This window comes from Coregonus clupeaformis, chromosome 6, assembly GCF_020615455.1.
Source record: "Coregonus clupeaformis isolate EN_2021a chromosome 6, ASM2061545v1, whole genome shotgun sequence".
Taxonomy (NCBI): domain Eukaryota; kingdom Metazoa; phylum Chordata; class Actinopteri; order Salmoniformes; family Salmonidae; genus Coregonus; species Coregonus clupeaformis.
Genome location: NC_059197.1, coordinates 13,523,583 through 13,542,214, shown reverse-complemented (window position 1 = coordinate 13,542,214; position 18,632 = coordinate 13,523,583). Strand labels below are relative to the sequence as shown.

Below are 18,632 nucleotides of genomic sequence, written 5' to 3'. Positions count from 1 at the left end.
TTACTAACCAACTCTGATCTAAAACACTTTACTAACCATCTCTGATATAATCCACTTTACTAACCAACTCTGATCTAATACACTTTACTAACCAACTGATTTAATACACTTTACTAACCAACTGATCTAATACACTTTACTAACCATCTCTGATCTAATACACTTTACTAACCAACTCTGATCTAATACACTTTACGAACAAACTCTGATCTAATACACTTTACTAACCATCTCTGATCTAATTCACTTTACTAACCAACTGATCTAATACACTTTACTAACCAACTCTGATCTAATACACTTTACTAACCAACTCTGATCTAATACACTTTACTAACCCACTGATCTAATACACTTTATTAACCAACTCTGATCTAATACACTTTACTAACCATCCCTGATCTAATACACTTTACTAACCAACTGATCTAATACACTTTACTAACCATCTCTGATCTAATACACTTTACTAACCAACTCTGATCTAGTACACTTTACTAACCATCCCTGATCTAATACACTTTACTAACAAACTCTGATCTAATACACTTTATTAACCAACTCTGATCTAATACACTTTACTAACCATCCCTGATCTAATACACTTTACTAACCAACTGATCTAATACACTTTTCTAACCATCTCTGATCTAATACACTTTACTAACCAACTCTGATCTAATACACTTTTATAACCAACTGATCTAATACACTTTTCTAACCATCTCTGATCTAATACACTTTACTAACCATCCCTGATCTAATACACTTTACTAACCAACTGATCTAATACACTTTTCTAACCATCTCTGATCTAATACACTTTACTAACCAACTCTGATCTAATACACTTTTCTAACCAACTGATCTAATACACTTTTCTAACCATCTCTGATCTAATACACTTTACTAACCAACTCTGATCTAAAACACTTTACTAACCAACTGATCTAATACACTTTACTAACCAACTGATCTAATACACTTTACTAACCATCTCTGATCTAATACACTTTACTAACCATCTCTGATCTAATACACTTTACTAACCAACTCCGATCGAATACACTTTACTAACCATCTCTGATCTAATACACATTACTAAACAACTCTGATCTAATACACTTTACTAACCAACTCTGATCTAATACACTTTACTAACCCACTGATCTAATACACTTTATTAACCAACTCTGATCTAATACACTTTACTAACCATCCCTGATCTAATACACTTTACTAACCAACTGATCTAATACACTTTACTAACCATCTCTGATCTAATACACTTTACTAACCAACTCTGATCTAGTACACTTTACTAACCATCCCTGATCTAATACACTTTACTAACAAACTCTGATCTAATACACTTTATTAACCAACTCTGATCTAATACACTTTACTAACCATCCCTGATCTAATACACTTTACTAACCAACTGATCTAATACACTTTTCTAACCATCTCTGATCTAATACACTTTACTAACCAACTCTGATCTAATAAACTTTTATAACCAACTGATCTAATACACTTTTCTAACCATCTCTGATCTAATACACTTTACTAACCATCCCTGATCTAATACACTTTACTAACCAACTGATCTAATACACTTTTCTAACCATCTCTGATCTAATACACTTTACTAACCAACTCTGATCTAATACACTTTTCTAACCAACTGATCTAATACACTTTTCTAACCATCTCTGATCTAATACACTTTACTAACCAACTCTGATCTAAAACACTTTACTAACCAACTGATCTAATACACTTTTCTAACCATCTCTGATCTAATACACTTTACTAACCAACTCTGATCTAATACACTTTTCTAATCAACTGATCTAATACACTTTTCTAACCATCTCTGATCTAATACACTTTACTAACCAACTCTGATCTAATACACTTTACTAACCATCTCTGATCTAATACACTTTACTAACCAACTCTGATCTAAAACACTTTACTAACCATCTCTGATATATAATCCACTTTACTAACCAACTCTGATCTAATACACTTTACTAACCAACTGATTTAATACACTTTACTAACCAACTGATCTAATACACTTTACTAACCATCTCTGATCTAATACACTTTACTAACCAACTCTGATCTAATACACTTTACTAACAAACTCTGATCTAATACACTTTACTAACCATCTCTGATCTAATTCACTTTACTAAACAACTGATCTAATACACTTTACTAACCAACTGATCTAATACACTTTACTAACCAACTCTGATATAATACACTTTACTAACCAACTGATCTAATACACTTTACTAACCAACTCTGATCTAATACACTTTACTAACCAACTGATCTAATACACTTTACTAACCAACTGATCTAATACACTTTACTAACCATCTCTGATCTAATACACTTTACTAACCATCTCTGATCTAATACACTTTACTAACCAACTGATCTAATACACTTTACTAACCAACTCTGATCTAATACACTTTACTAACCAACTGATCTAATACACTTTACTAACCAACTGATCTAATACACTTTACTAACCATCTCTGATCTAATACACTTTACTAACCATCTCTGATCTAATACACTTTACTAACCAACTCCGATCGAATACACTTTACTAACCATCTCTGATCTAATACACATTACTAAACAACTCTGATCTAATACACTTTACTAACCATCTCTAATCTAATACACTTTACTAATGATCTCTGAAATAATACATTTTACTAACCAACTCCGATCTAATACACTTTACTAACCAACTGATCTAATACACTTTACTAACCAACTGATCTAATACACTTTACTAACCAACTGATCTAATACACTTTACTAACAATCTCTGATCTAATACACTTTACTAACAAACTCTGATATAATTCACTTTACTAACCAACTCTGATCTAATACACTTTACTAACCAACTGATCTAATACACTTTACTAACCAACTCTGATCTAATACACTTTACTAACCAACTGATCTAATACACTTTACTAACCATCTCTGATCTAATACAAATTACTAAACAACTCTGATCTAATACACTTTACTAACTATCTCTGATCTAATACACTTTACAAACCATCTGATCTAAAACATTTTACTAAACAACTGATCAATACACTTTACTAAACAACTGATGTAATACACTTTACTAACAAACTCTGATTTAATACACTTTACTAACCATCTGATCTAATTACACTTTACTAACCAACTGATCTAATACACTTTATTAACCAACTCTGATCTAATACACTTTACTAACCAACTGATCTAATACACTTTACAAACCATCTCTGATCTAAAACACTTTACTAACCAACTCTGATCTAATACACTTTACTAACCATATCTGATCTAATACACTTTTTTAACTAACTGATTTAATTACACTTTACTAACCAACTCTGATCTAATACACTTTACTAACCATCTCTGATCTAATTCACTTTACTAAACAACTGATCTAATACACTTTACTAACCAACTGATCTAATACACTTTACTAACCAACTCTGATCTAATACACTTTACTAACCAACTCTGATATAATACACTTTACTAACCAACTGATCTAATACACTTTACTAACCAACTCTGATCTAATACACTTTACTAACCAACTGATCTAATACACTTTACTAACCAACTGATCTAATACACTTTACTAACCATCTCTGATCTAATACACTTTACTAACTAACTCTGATCTAATACACATTACTAAACAACTCTGATCTAATACACTTTACTAACCATTTCTAATCTAATACACTTTACTAATGATATCTGAAATAATACATTTTACTAACCAACTCCGATCTAATACACTTTACTAACCAACTGATCTAATACACTTTACTAACCAACTGATCTAATACACTTTACTAACCATCTCTGATCTAATACACTTTACTAACCATATCTGATCTAATACACTTTACTAACCAACTGATCTAATACACTTTACTAACCATCTCTGATCTAATACACTTTACTAACCAACTGATCTAATACACTTTACTAACCAACTGATCTAATACACTTTACTAACCAACTCTGATCTAATACACTTTACTAACAAACTCTGATCTAATACACTTTACTAACCAACTGATCTAATACACTTTACTAACCAACTGATCTAATACACTTTACTAACCAACTGATCTAATACACTTTACTAACCAACTGATCTAATACACTTTACTAAACAACTGATCTAATACACTTTACTAACCAACTGATCTAATACACTTTACTAACCAACTCTGATCTAATACACTTTACTAACAAACTCTGATCTAATACACTTTACTAACAAACTCTGATCTAATACACTTTACTAACCAACTCTGATCTAATACACTTTACTAACAAACTCTGATCTAATACACTTTACTAACAAACTCTGATCTAATACACTTTACTAACCAACTCTGATCTAATACACTTTACTAACAAACTCTGATCTAATACACTTTACTAACCAACTGATCTAATACACTTTACTAACCAACTGATCTAATACACTTTACTAACCAACTGATCTAATACACTTTACTAACCAACTGATCTAATACACTTTACTAACCAACTGATCTAATACACTTTACTAACAAACTCTGATTTAATACACTTTACTAACCAACTGATCTAATACACTTTACTAACCAACTGATCTAATTACACTTTACTAACCAACTGATCTAATACACTTTATTAACCAACTCTGATCTAATACACTTTACTAACCAACTGATCTAATACACTTTACAAACCATCTCTGATCTAAAACACTTTACTAACCAACTCTGATCTAATACACTTTACTAACCATATCTGATCTAATACACTTTTTTAACTAACTGATTTAATTACACTTTACTAACCAACTCTGATCTAATACACTTTACTAACCATCTCTGATCTAATTCACTTTACTAAACAACTGATCTAATACACTTTACTAACCAACTGATCTAATACACTTTACTAACCAACTCTGATATAATACACTTTACTAACCAACTGATCTAATACACTTTACTAACCAACTCTGATCTAATTCACTTTACTAACCAACTGATCTAATACACTTTACTAACCAACTGATCTAATACACTTTACTAACCATCTCTGATCTAATACACTTTACTAACTAACTCTGATCTAATACACATTACTAAACAACTCTGATCTAATACACTTTACTAACCATCTCTAATCTAATACACTTTACTAATGATATCTGAAATAATACATTTTACTAACCAACTCCGATCTAATACACTTTACTAACCAACTGATCTAATACACTTTACTAACCAACTGATCTAATACACTTTACTAACCATCTCTGATCTAATACACTTTACTAACCAACTGATCTAATACACTTTACTAACCAACTGATCTAATACACTTTACTAACCATCTCTGATCTAATACACTTTACTAACCAACTGATCTAATACACTTTACTAACCAACTGATCTAATACACTTTACTAACCAACTCTGATCTAATACACTTTACTAACAAACTCTGATCTAATACACTTTACTAACCAACTGATCTAATACACTTTACTAACCAACTGATCTAATACACTTTACTAACCAACTGATCTAATACACTTTACTAACCAACTGATCTAATACACTTTACTAACCAACTGATCTAATACACTTTACTAACCATCTGATCTAATACACTTTACTAACCAAATCTGATCTAATACACTTTACTAACAAACTCTGATCTAATACACTTTACTAACCAACTGATCTAATACACTTTACTAACCAACTGATCTAATACACTTTACTAACCAACTGATCTAATACACTTTACTAACCAACTGATCTAATTCACTTTACTAAACAACTGATCTAATACACTTTACTAACCATCTCTGATCTAATACACATTACTAAACAACTCTGATCTAATACACTTTACTAACCATCTCTGATCTAATACACTTTACTAAACATTTTATCTAATACACTTTACTAAACAACTGATCAAAACACTTTACTAACCAACTGATCTAATACACTTTACTAACCAACTCTGATCTAATACACTTTACTAACAAACTCTGATCTAATACACTTTACTAACCATCTCTGATCTAATTCACTTTACTAAACAACTGATCTAATACACTTTACTAACCATCTCTGATCTAATACACATTACTAAACAACTCTGATCTAATACACTTTACTAACCATCTCTGATCTAATACACTTTACAAACCATCTGATCTAAAACATTTTACTAAACAACTGATCAATACACTTTACTCACCAACTGATCTAATACACTTTACTAACCAACTGATCTAATACACTTTACTAACCATCTCTGATCTAATACACTTTACTAACAAACTCTGATCTAACACACTTTACTAACCATCTCTGATCTAATTCACTTTACTAAACAACTGATCTAATACACTTTACTAACCATCTCTGATCTAATACACATTACTAAACAACTCTGATCTAATACACTTTACTAACTATCTCTGATCTAATACACTTTACTAAACATTTTATCTAACACACTTTACTAAACAACTGATCAATACACTTTACTAACCAACTGATCTAATACACTTTACTAACCAACTGATCTAATACACTTTACTAACCATCTCTGATCTAATACACTTTACAAACCATCTGATCTAAAACATTTTACTAAACAACTGATCAATACACTTTACTCACCAACTGATCTAATACACTTTACTAACCAACTGATCTAATACACTTTATTATCCATCTCTGATCTAATACACTTTACTAACAAACTCTGATCTAATACACTTTACTAACCATCTCTGATCTAATTCACTTTACTAAACAACTGATCTAATACACTTTACTAACCATCTCTGATCTAATACACATTACTAAACAACTCTGATCTAATACACTTTACTAACTATCTCTGATCTAATACACTTTACTAAACATTTTATCTAACACACTTTACTAAACAACTGATCAATACACTTTACTAACCAACTGATCTAATACACTTTACTAACCAACTGATCTAATACACTTTATTATCCATCTCTGATCTAATACACATTACTAAACAACTCTGATCTAATACACTTTACTAACCATCTCTGATCTAATACACTTTACTAACCATCTCTGATCTAATACACTTTACTAACCAACTGATCTAATACACTTTACTAACCAACTCTGATCTAATACACTTTACTAACAAACTCTGATCTAATTCACTTTACTAACAAACTCTGATCTAATTCACTTTACTAAACAACTGATCTAATACACTTTACTAACCAACTGATCTAATACACTTTACTAACAAACTCTGATCTAATTCACTTTACTAAACAACTGATCTAATACACTTTACTAACCAACTGATCTAATACACTTTACTAACCAACTCTGATCTAATTCACTTTACTAACTAACTGATCTAATACCCTTTACTAACCAACTGATCTAATACACTTTACTAACCATCTCTGATCTAATACACTTTACTAACCAACTCTGATCTAATACACTTTACTAACCAACTCTGATCTAATACACTTTTCTAACCATCTCTGATCTAATACACTTTACTAACCATCTCTGATCTAATACACTTTACTAAACATTTTATCTAATACACTTTACTAACCAACTGATCTAATACGCTTTACTAACCAACTCTGATCTAATACACTTTACTAACCAACTGATCTAATACACTTTACTAACCAACTGATCTAATACACTTTACTAACCAACTGATCTAATACACTTTACTAACCAACTGATCTAATACACTTTACTAACCATCTCTGATCTAATACACTTTACTAACCATCTCTGATCTAATACACTTTACTAACCATCTCTGATCTAATACACTTTACTAACCAACTGATCTAATACACTTTACTAACCAACTGATCTAATACACTTTACTAACCAACTGATCTAATACACTTTACTAACCAACTCTGATCTAATACACTTAACTAACCATCTCTGATCTAATTCACTTTACTAAACAACTGATCTAATACACTTTACTAACCAACTGATCTAATACACTTTACTAACCAACTCTGATCTAATTCACTTTACTAACTAACTGATCTAATACCCTTTACTAACCAACTGATCTAATACACTTTACTAACCATCTCTGATCTAATACACTTTACTAACCAACTCTGATCTAATACACTTTACTAACCAACTCTGATCTAATACACTTTTCTAACCATCTCTGATCTAATACACTTTACTAACCATCTCTGATCTAATACACTTTACTAAACATTTTATCTAATACACTTTACTAACCAACTGATCTAATACGCTTTACTAACCAACTCTGATCTAATTCACTTTACTAACCAACTGATCTAATACACTTTACTAACCAACTGATCTAATACACTTTACTAACCATCTCTGATCTAATACACTTAACTAACCAACTCTGATCTAATACACTTTACTAACCATCTCTGATCTAATACACTTTACTAACCATCTCTGATCTAATACACTTTACTAACCAACTGATCTAATACACTTTACTAACCAACTCTGATCTAAAACACTTTACTAACCAACTGATCTAATACACTTTACTAACCAACTCTGATCTAATACACTTTACTAACCAACTGATCTAATACACTTTACTAACCATCTCTGATCTAATACACTTTACTAACCAACTCTGATCTAATACACTTTACTAACCAACTCTGATCTAATAAACTTTTCTAACCATCTCTGATCTAATACACTTTACTAAACAACTCTGATCTAATACACTTTACTAACCATCTCTGATCTAATACACTTTACTAACCAACTCTGATCTAATACACTTTACTAACCATCTCTGATCTAAAACATTTAACTAAACAACTGATCAATACACTTTACTAACCAACTGATCTAATACACTTTACTAACCAACTGATCTAATACACTTTACTAACCAACTGATCTAATACACTTTACTAACCAACTCTGATCTAATACACTTTACTAACCAACTGATCTAATACACTTTACTAACCATCTCTGATCTAATACACTTTACTAACCAACTCTGATCTAATACACTTTACTAACCAACTCTGATCTAATAAACTTTTCTAACCATCTCTGATCTAATACACTTTACTAAACAACTCTGATCTAATACACTTTACTAACCATCTCTGATCTAATACACTTTACTAACCAACTCTGATCTAATACACTTTACAAACCATCTCTGATCTAAAACATTTAACTAAACAACTGATCAATACACTTTACTAACCAACTGATCTAATACACTTTACTAACCAACTGATCTAATACACTTTACTAACCAACTGATCTAATACACTTTACTAACCAACTGATCTAATACACTTTACTAACCAACTCTGATCTAATACACTTTACTAACAAACTCTGATCTAATACACTTTACTAACCATCTCTGATCTAATTCACTTTACTAAACAACTGATCTAATACACTTTACTAACCAACTGATCTAATACACTTTACTAACAAACTCTGATCTAATACACATTACTAAACATTTTATCTAATACACTTTACTAAACAACTGATCAATACACTTTACTAACCAACTGATCTAATACACTTTACTAACCAACTCTGATCTAATACACTTTACTAAACATTTTATCTAATACACTTTACTAACCAACTGATCTAATACACTTTACTAACCAACTCTGATCTAATACACTTTACTAACCATCTCTGATCTAATACACTTTACTAACCAACTCTGATCTAATACACTTTACTAACCAACTGATCTAATACACTTTACTAACCAACTGATCTAATACACTTTACTAACCAACTGATCTAATTCACTTTACTAACCAACTCTGATCTAATACACTTTACTAACCATCTCTGATCTAATACACTTTACAAACCATCTCTGATCTAATACACTTTACTAACCATCTCTGATCTAATACACTTTACTAACCAACTGATCTAATACACTTTACTAACCAACTCTGATCTAATTCACTTTACTAACCAACTGATCTAATACACTTTACTAACCAACTGATCTAATACACTTTACTAACCAACTCTGATCTAATACACTTTACTAACCATCTCTGATCTAATACACTTTACTAACCAACTCTGATCTAAAACATTTTACTAAACAACTGATCAATACACTTTACTAACCAACTGATCTAATACACTTTACTAACCAACTGATCTAATACACTTTACCAACCAACTCTGATCTAATACACTTTACTAACCATCTCTGATCTAATACACTTTACTAACCAACTGATCTAATACACTTTACTAACCATCTCTGATCTAATACACTTTACTAACCAACTGATCTAATACACTTTACTAACCAACTCTGATCTAATACACTTTACCAACCAACTCTGATCTAATACACTTTACTAACCATATCTGATCTAATACACTTTACTAACCAACTGATCTAATACACTTTTCTAACCAACTCTGATCTAATACACTTTACTAACCATATCTGATCTAATACACTTTACTAAGCAACTGATCTAATACACTTTACTAACCAACTCTGATCTAATACACTTTACTAACCAACTGATCTAATACACTTTACTAACCAACTCTGATCTAATACACTTTACTAACCATCTCTGATCTAATACACTTTACTAACCATCTCTGATCTAATACACTTTACAAACCATCTCTGATCTAAAACATTTTACTAAACAACTGATCAATACACTTTACTAACCAACTGATGTAATACACTTTACTAACCAACTGATCTAATACACTTTACTAACCAACTGATCTAATACACTTTACTAACCAACTGATCTAATACACTTTACTAACCAACTGATCTAATACACTTTACTAACAAACTGATCTAATACACTTTACTAACCATCTCTGATCTAATATACTTTTCTAACCAACTCTGATCTAATACACTTTACTAACCAACTGATCTAATACACTTTACTAACCAACTGATCTAATACACTTTACTAACCAACTGATCTAATACACTTTACTAACAAACTGATCTAATACACTTTACTAACCATCTCTGATCTAATTCACTTTACTAACCAACTGATCTAATACACTTTACTAACCAACTGATCTAATACACTTTACTAACCATCTCTGATCTAATACACTTTACTAACCAACTGATCTAATACACTTTACCTACCAACTTTGATCTAATACACTTTACTAATCATCTCTGATCTAATTCACTTTACTAACCAACTGATCTAATACACTTTACTAACAAACTCTGATCTAATACACTTTACTAAACATTTTATCTAATACACTTTACTAATCAACTGATCTAATACACTTTACTAACAAACTCTGATCTAATACACTTTACTAACCATCTCTGATCTAATACACTTTACTAACCATCTCTTATCTAAAACACTTTACTAACCAACTCTGAACAAATGCGCTATACTAAACACCTCTTGCCCATAACCAACTCTTGCAGAATTCCTACCAAAGTGTCTCCCCCTGTCTTTCATGAATCTAAATGTCTCCCCCCTGTCTGCCATGAATCAAAATGTCTCCCTCCTGTCTGCCATGAATCAAAATGTCTCCCCCCTGTCTGCCATCAATCATTAATGCACCTAAAGTATAGTTATGCCTTCTGAGTATTGTCAGGATCCTGACTAACTGAGTTTCCTCTCTCCAGCGATGATGACATCATCTTTGAGGACTTTGCGCGGCAGCGGCTGATCGGAGCAAAAGACGATGAGGATGAGGAGGGTACAGACTCTCCCAAGCTGAACCACAGATAGAGGATGAAGATGCTGTGTTGTTCCTGTGTTGTGGTACAGAGGAGCTACTGTAACCGGAGGGAGAGAGAGAGAGAGAGAGAGAGAGAGAGAGCGAGAGAGGCCCTTTAGAGTCCAGGGAGACCCTTTAAACACACACACAGTGGTGCCGTTGTCCTGTTCTTGTTCACATTCGTCTTCTCCGTACAGCAAAGATGTTAGAGAGAAAAAGTGTAGAGGAAATGCAGCCTAGGCATGGCGTGGTCTGAGGATGGAGGAGAAGGAGGAGGTCTTGTTAAAAGCAGCACAAAGTTGTGATAAATACACTCCAGTAGTAGCATACATTTAATGACTTTGTTATACATGGTATCATTAGGACTGAACAGGCACATTAAATGACTTTTGTTATACATGGTATCATTAGGACTGAACAGGCACATTAAATGACTTTTGTTATACATGGTATCATTAGGACTGAACAGGCATATTAAATGACTTTTGTTATACATGGTATCATTAGGATTGAACAGTCATCTTTGTATTGAAATTATATTTAATGTAACTGTAGAATTACTACAGTTCTGGCCTTCATATGTAAGGAAAACTGGAATTTGCTACAAACGACTACAACTACTGCCTAAACCAATGACTTGATAACAGTAATGCACAGAGCAGGACAGTCCACTGCCTCACCCCAAGAGCAGGACAGTCCACTGCCTCACCCCCAAGAGCAGGACAGTCCACTGCCTCACCCCAAGAGCAGGACAGTCCACTGCCTCACCCCCAAGAGCAGGACAGTCCACTGTATCACCCCCAAGAGCAGGACATTCACACAACAACAAATTACTGTCATAAAAGTATTCATTTTCTATTTGTCTTTACTGTAAACCCCCCACTCCCCCCACACTAACTATTCTATCAGGAAGATCAGATGGATTCTTACCAGACAGTGCAATGCAGATAATTTATCTCTTTATATGAATGAGTGGCCTTGTTCTTTTGCATGAAACATGCCAGTACTTTCTGTGTTTTATGTGACACTTTTTTTCATAATTCGTACCAGGTAGCCTAGCGGTTAGAGCGTTGGGCCAGTAACCTGCTGGTCTCTAAACCAGGGCAGCAGGTAGCCTAGCGGTTAGAGCGTTGGGCCAGTAACCTGCTGGTCTCTACACCAGGGCAGCAGGTAGCCTAGTGGTTAGAGCGTTGGGCCAGTAACCTGCTGGTCTCTAAACCAGGGCAGCAGGTAGCCTAGCTGGTTAGAGCGTTGGGCCAGTAACCTGCTGGTCTCTAAACCAGGGCAGCAGGTAGCCTAGTGGTTAGAGCGTTGGGCCAGTAACCTGCTGGTCTCTAAACCAGGGCAGCAGGTAGCCTAGTGGTTAGAGCGTTGGGCCAGTAACCTGCTGGTCTCTAAACCAGGGCAGCAGGTAGCCTAGTGGTTAGAGCGTTGGGCCAGTAACCTGCTGGTCTCTAAACCAGGGCAGCAGGTAGCCTAGCGGTTAGAGCGTTGGGCCAGTAACCTGCTGGTCTCTACACCAGGGCAGCAGGTAGCCTAGTGGTTAGAGCGTTGGGCCAGTAACCTGCTGGTCTCTACACTAGGGCAGCAGGTAGCCTAGTGGTTAGAGCGTTGGGCCAGTAACCTGCTGGTCTCTAAACCAGGGCAGCAGGTAGCCTAGTGGTTAGAGCGTTGGGCCAGTAACCTGCTGGTCTCTACACCAGGGCAGCAGGTAGCCTAGTGGTTAGAGCGTTGGGCCAGTAACCTGCTGGTCTCTACACTAGGGCAGCAGGTAGCCTAGTGGTTAGAGCGTTGGGCCAGTAACCTGCTGGTCTCTAAACCAGGGCAGCAGGTAGCCTAGCGGTTAGAGCGTTGGGCCAGTAACCTGCTGGTCTCTACACCAGGGCAGCAGGTAGCCTAGTGGTTAGAGTGTTGGGCCAGTAACCTGCTGGTCTCTAAACCAGGGCAGCAGGTAGCCTAGTGGTTAGAGCGTTGGGCCAGTAACCTGCTGGTCTCTAAACCAGGGCAGCAGGTAGCCTAGCGGTTAGAGTGTTGGGCCAGTAACCTGCTGGTCTCTACACCAGGGCAGCAGGTAGCCTAGCGGTTAGAGTGTTGGGCCAGTAACCTGCTGGTCTCTAAACCAGGGCAGCAGGTAGCCTAGTGGTTAGAGCGTTGGGCCAGTAACCTGCTGGTCTCTAAACCAGGGCAGCAGGTAGCCTAGTGGTTAGAGCGTTGGGCCAGTAACCTGCTGGTCTCTAAACCAGGGCAGCAGGTAGCCTAGTGGTTAGAGCGTTGGGCCAGTAACCTGCTGGTCTCTACACCAGGGCAGCAGGTAGCCTAGTGGTTAGAGCGTTGGGCCAGTAACCTGCTGGTCTCTAAACCAGGGCAGCAGGTAGCCTAGTGGTTAGAGCGTTGGGCCAGTAACCTGCTGGTCTCTACACTAGTGCAGCAGGTAGCCTAGCGGTTAGAGCGTTGGGCCAGTAACCTGCTGGTCTCTACACCAGGGCAGCAGGTAGCCTAGTGGTTAGAGCGTTGGGCCAGTAACCTGCTGGTCTCTAAACCAGGGCAGCAGGTAGCCTAGTGGTTAGAGCGTTGGGCCAGTAACCTGCTGGTCTCTAAACCAGGGCAGCAGGTAGCCTAGTGGTTAGAGCGTTGGGCCAGTAACCTGCTGGTCTCTACACCAGGGCAGCAGGTAGCCTAGTGGTTAGAGCGTTGGGCCAGTAACCTGCTGGTCTCTAAACCAGGGCAGCAGGTAGCCTAGCGGTTAGAGCGTTGGGCCAGTAACCTGCTGGTCTCTAAACCAGGGCAGCAGGTAGCCTAGCGGTTAGAGCGTTGGGCCAGTAACCTGCTGGTCTCTAAACCAGGGCAGCAGGTAGCCTAGTGGTTAGAGCGTTGGGCCAGTAACCTGCTGGTCTCTACACCAGGGCGGCAGGTAGCCTAGTGGTTAGAGCGTTGGGCCAGTAACCTGCTGGTCTCTAAACCAGGGCAGCAGGTAGCCTAGTGGTTAGAGCGTTGGGCCAGTAACCTGCTGGTCTCTACACTAGGGCAGCAGGTAGCCTAGTGGTTAGAGTGTTGGGCCAGTAACCTGCTGGTCTCTAAACCAGGGCAGCAGGTAGCCTAGTGGTTAGAGCGTTGGGCCAGTAACCTGCTGGTCTCTACACCAGGGCAGCAGGTAGCCTAGTGGTTAGAGCGTTGGGCCAGTAACCTGCTGGTCTCTAAACCAGGGCAGCAGGTAGCCTAGCGGTTAGAGCGTTGGGCCAGTAACCTGCTGGTCTCTACACCAGGGCAGCAGGTAGCCTAGCGGTTAGAGCGTTGGGCCAGTAACCTGCTGGTCTCTAAACCAGGGTAGCAGGTAGCCTAGCGGTTAGAGCGTTGGGCCAGTAACCTGCTGGTCTCTAAACCAGGGCAGCAGGTAGCCTAGTGGTTAGAGCGTTGGGCCAGTAACCTGCTGGTCTCTAAACCAGGGCAGCAGGTAGCCTAGTGGTTAGAGCGTTGGGCCAGTAACCTGCTGGTCTCTACACCAGGGCAGCAGGTAGCCTAGTGGTTAGAGCGTTGGGCCAGTAACCTGCTGGTCTCTACACCAGGGTAGCAGGTAGCCTAGTGGTTAGAGCGTTGGGCCAGTAACCTGCTGGTCTCTACACCAGGGCAGCAGGTAGCCTAGCAGTTAGAGCGTTGGGCCAGTAACCTGCTGGTCTCTAAACCAGGGCAGCAGGTAGCCTAGTGGTTAGAGCGTTGGGCCAGTAACCTGCTGGTCTCTAAACCAGGGCAGCAGGTAGCCTAGTGGTTAGAGCGTTGGGCCAGTAACCTGCTGGTCTCTAAACCAGGGCAGCAGGTAGCCTAGTGGTTAGAGCGTTGGGCCAGTAACCTGCTGGTCTCTAAACCAGGGCAGCAGGTAGCCTAGTGGTTAGAGCGTTGGGCCAGTAACCTGCTGGTCTCTAAACCAGGGCAGCAGGTAGCCTAGTGGTTAGAGCGTTGGGCCAGTAACCTGCTGGTCTCTAAACCAGGGCAGCAGGTAGCCTAGTGGTTAGAGCGTTGGGCCAGTAACCTGCTGGTCTCTAAACCAGGGCAGCAGGTAGCCTAGTGGTTAGAGCGTTGGGCCAGTAACCTGCTGGTCTCTAAACCAGGGCAGCAGGTAGCCTAGTGGTTAGAGCGTTGGGCCAGTAACCTGCTGGTCTCTAAACCAGGGCAGCAGGTAGCCTAGTGGTTAGAGCGTTGGGCCAGTAACCTGCTGGTCTCTAAACCAGGGCAGCAGGTAGCCTAGTGGTTAGAGCGTTGGGCCAGTAACCTGCTGGTCTCTAAACCAGGGCAGCAGGTAGCCTAGTGGTTAGAGCGTTGGGCCAGTAACCTGCTGGTCTCTAAACCAGGGCAGCAGGTAGCCTAGTGGTTAGAGCGTTGGGCCAGTAACCGAAAGGTTGCTGGTTCGAATATCTGAGCCAACAAGGTGAAAAATCTGTCGATGTGCCCTTGAGCAAGGCACTTAACCCTAATTAGCTCCAGGGCGCCGTACTACTATGGCTGACCCTGTAAAACAACACATTACACTGCACCTATCATACTACTATGGCTGACCCTGTAAAACAACACATTACACTGTACCTATCTGGTGTATGTGACAATAATTTTTTTTCAATATATATATTTCCTTTTCAAACACAGTTCAAACTTTATGCCCATTTACTATTTGTTTTTTTTAAATGTTGTTCATACAGTACACTTTATATAATAATGTATCACATATATAGTATAGTATGTGCTTCAATTGGAATTGATATTTTCTATAAGAGCCAGATAGCCCATAGCCAGCAGAGAGCTGAAGAGCTGGGAATATCATGCATAATGCACACATGCTCCTTGCTAAATTGTTGCTGTTGAAATACCTGGAGATTAAGGGCTGGATTCAATCCATATCTCGGAAGATCAGCGTTAAAATGGAACGGTCATTTCCGATTGAGACGATATATGCAGCGTTTACCGTGAATCTCAGTCTCCTCGAACGCGGCAACACTGCCTTTCAATTTCTATCGAGATATAACAGATCCGCGATACGGATTGAATCCAGCCCCACCACCCTCTTTCTAGCATGCTACTGGCAAAGACTGTACTACCCCTATAACAAATGTATGGCGATTTAAAGTTGATCGGGTCTCTCTTGAAATACTATGGCTTGTTAGGCCTAGATTCAATCAAATCAAGCGTTAACGGGTGATAGCCGACACCCGCATAGCTGATGTTTTGGCGGTGACGGACGTGGAGCTGTTTTGAAGCTGTCAAATCAGTGAGGAGCTACTCCTGTGATCATTGTCAGGAAGCCACACCCGTCCAACTCGAGTTAGAAGTTCCGAACGAGAAAGTGTATATTGCTTTATAGAAATAATGATGCTCACATTGAAAATCATTAAATGAAATAATGAAGATTTTTATCAGTCTAATCGAGGTGTAGATTATTATCTCACATTCCAGTGTTTGAACTTGTAAACAAGGCTGCATGGGATTTCTCAATGCGACTCCGTGCAGCCAATAGCAATGTCAGCTTTGGGTATAACGCCAGGAGCCGCTTGTTGATTTGACAGCTCTAATGCGGTTCCGCCTCCGACACGGCCGAAACAACCGCTATGCGGGTGTCGGTTAGCACGGATCTGATAGAATCTAGCCCCAAATCTACAGTTCAGATAGAATGCCATGTAGATTTATTGGACATGTAGGATAGGGGTTAGGGTTAGTAACCCGTAGTTAGGATAGGATAATACTGTAGGGGTTAGGGTTAGTAACCCGTAGTTAGGATAGGATAATACTGTAGGGGTTAGGGTTAGTAACCCGTAGTTAGGATAGGATAATACTGAATGGGTTAGGGTTAGTAACCCGTAGTTAGTTAATGTAATATGCCAACATGTGCCATGCTCAATACATGATGGGTCCAGTCTTTTTCAATTATTAAATAAATAGATTTTAAATCACAAGAAGCTTTTGTTGCCCTCAGAGAAATGTATTGTTTATTTATTGAGGTATCAAAACCACCCTGAAATGTGTATTATTATTATTATTATTATTATTATTTTATCATAAATTGACATACTACATTTTTGTGAGGGTGGGAAGGAAGAAACCTGTATGTTCAACTGTATCTTTAATAAAATAATATTTGTCGCTACCTGGTATACCTCATAGCTCATTTTTATTTTTTTCGATCTACGATTTCCATGATCTACGATTTCCACAATTTACGATAATAAGATTTCCACGATCTACGATTTCCACAATCTATGATAATAAGATTTCCACGATCTACGATTTCCACAATCTATGATAATAAGATTTCCACGATCTATGATTTCCACAATCTATGATAATATGATTTCCATGATCTACGATAATAAGATTTCCACGATCTACGATAATAAGATTTCCACGAATCTATGATAATAAGATTTCCACGATCTACGATAATAAGAGTTCCACGATCTACGATAATAAGATTTCTACGATCTACGATAATATGATTTCCATGATCTATGATAATACGATTTCCATGATCTACGATAATAAGATTTCCACGATCTACGATAATAAGATTTCCACGACCTATGATAATACAATTTCCACGATCTACGATAATAAGAGTTACACAATCTACGATAATACGATTTCTACGATCTACGATAATATGATTTCCATGATCTACGATAATAAGATTTCCAGACATTGATAATAATATTTCCAGACAGTACGTTTTTCCTGACC

At 37.2% G+C, this 18,632-nt stretch overlaps 1 protein-coding gene across 2 annotated transcripts in view; it reads left to right on the top strand.

The window, feature by feature from the left end:
* The window catches only part of arrb1 (arrestin, beta 1), a 79,674-nt gene extending 66,653 nt beyond the window's left edge, over positions 1 to 13,021 (top strand). For both annotated transcript variants that reach the window (XM_045218516.1, XM_045218508.1), the window contains exon 16: positions 11,821 to 13,021. In XM_045218516.1, the coding sequence (XP_045074451.1) occupies positions 11,821 to 11,926 (106 nt within the window). In that variant the 3' untranslated portion in view covers positions 11,927 to 13,021. The remainder of the gene's footprint in view (positions 1 to 11,820) is intronic.
* The last annotated feature ends 5,611 nt before the right edge of the window (positions 13,022 to 18,632 follow it).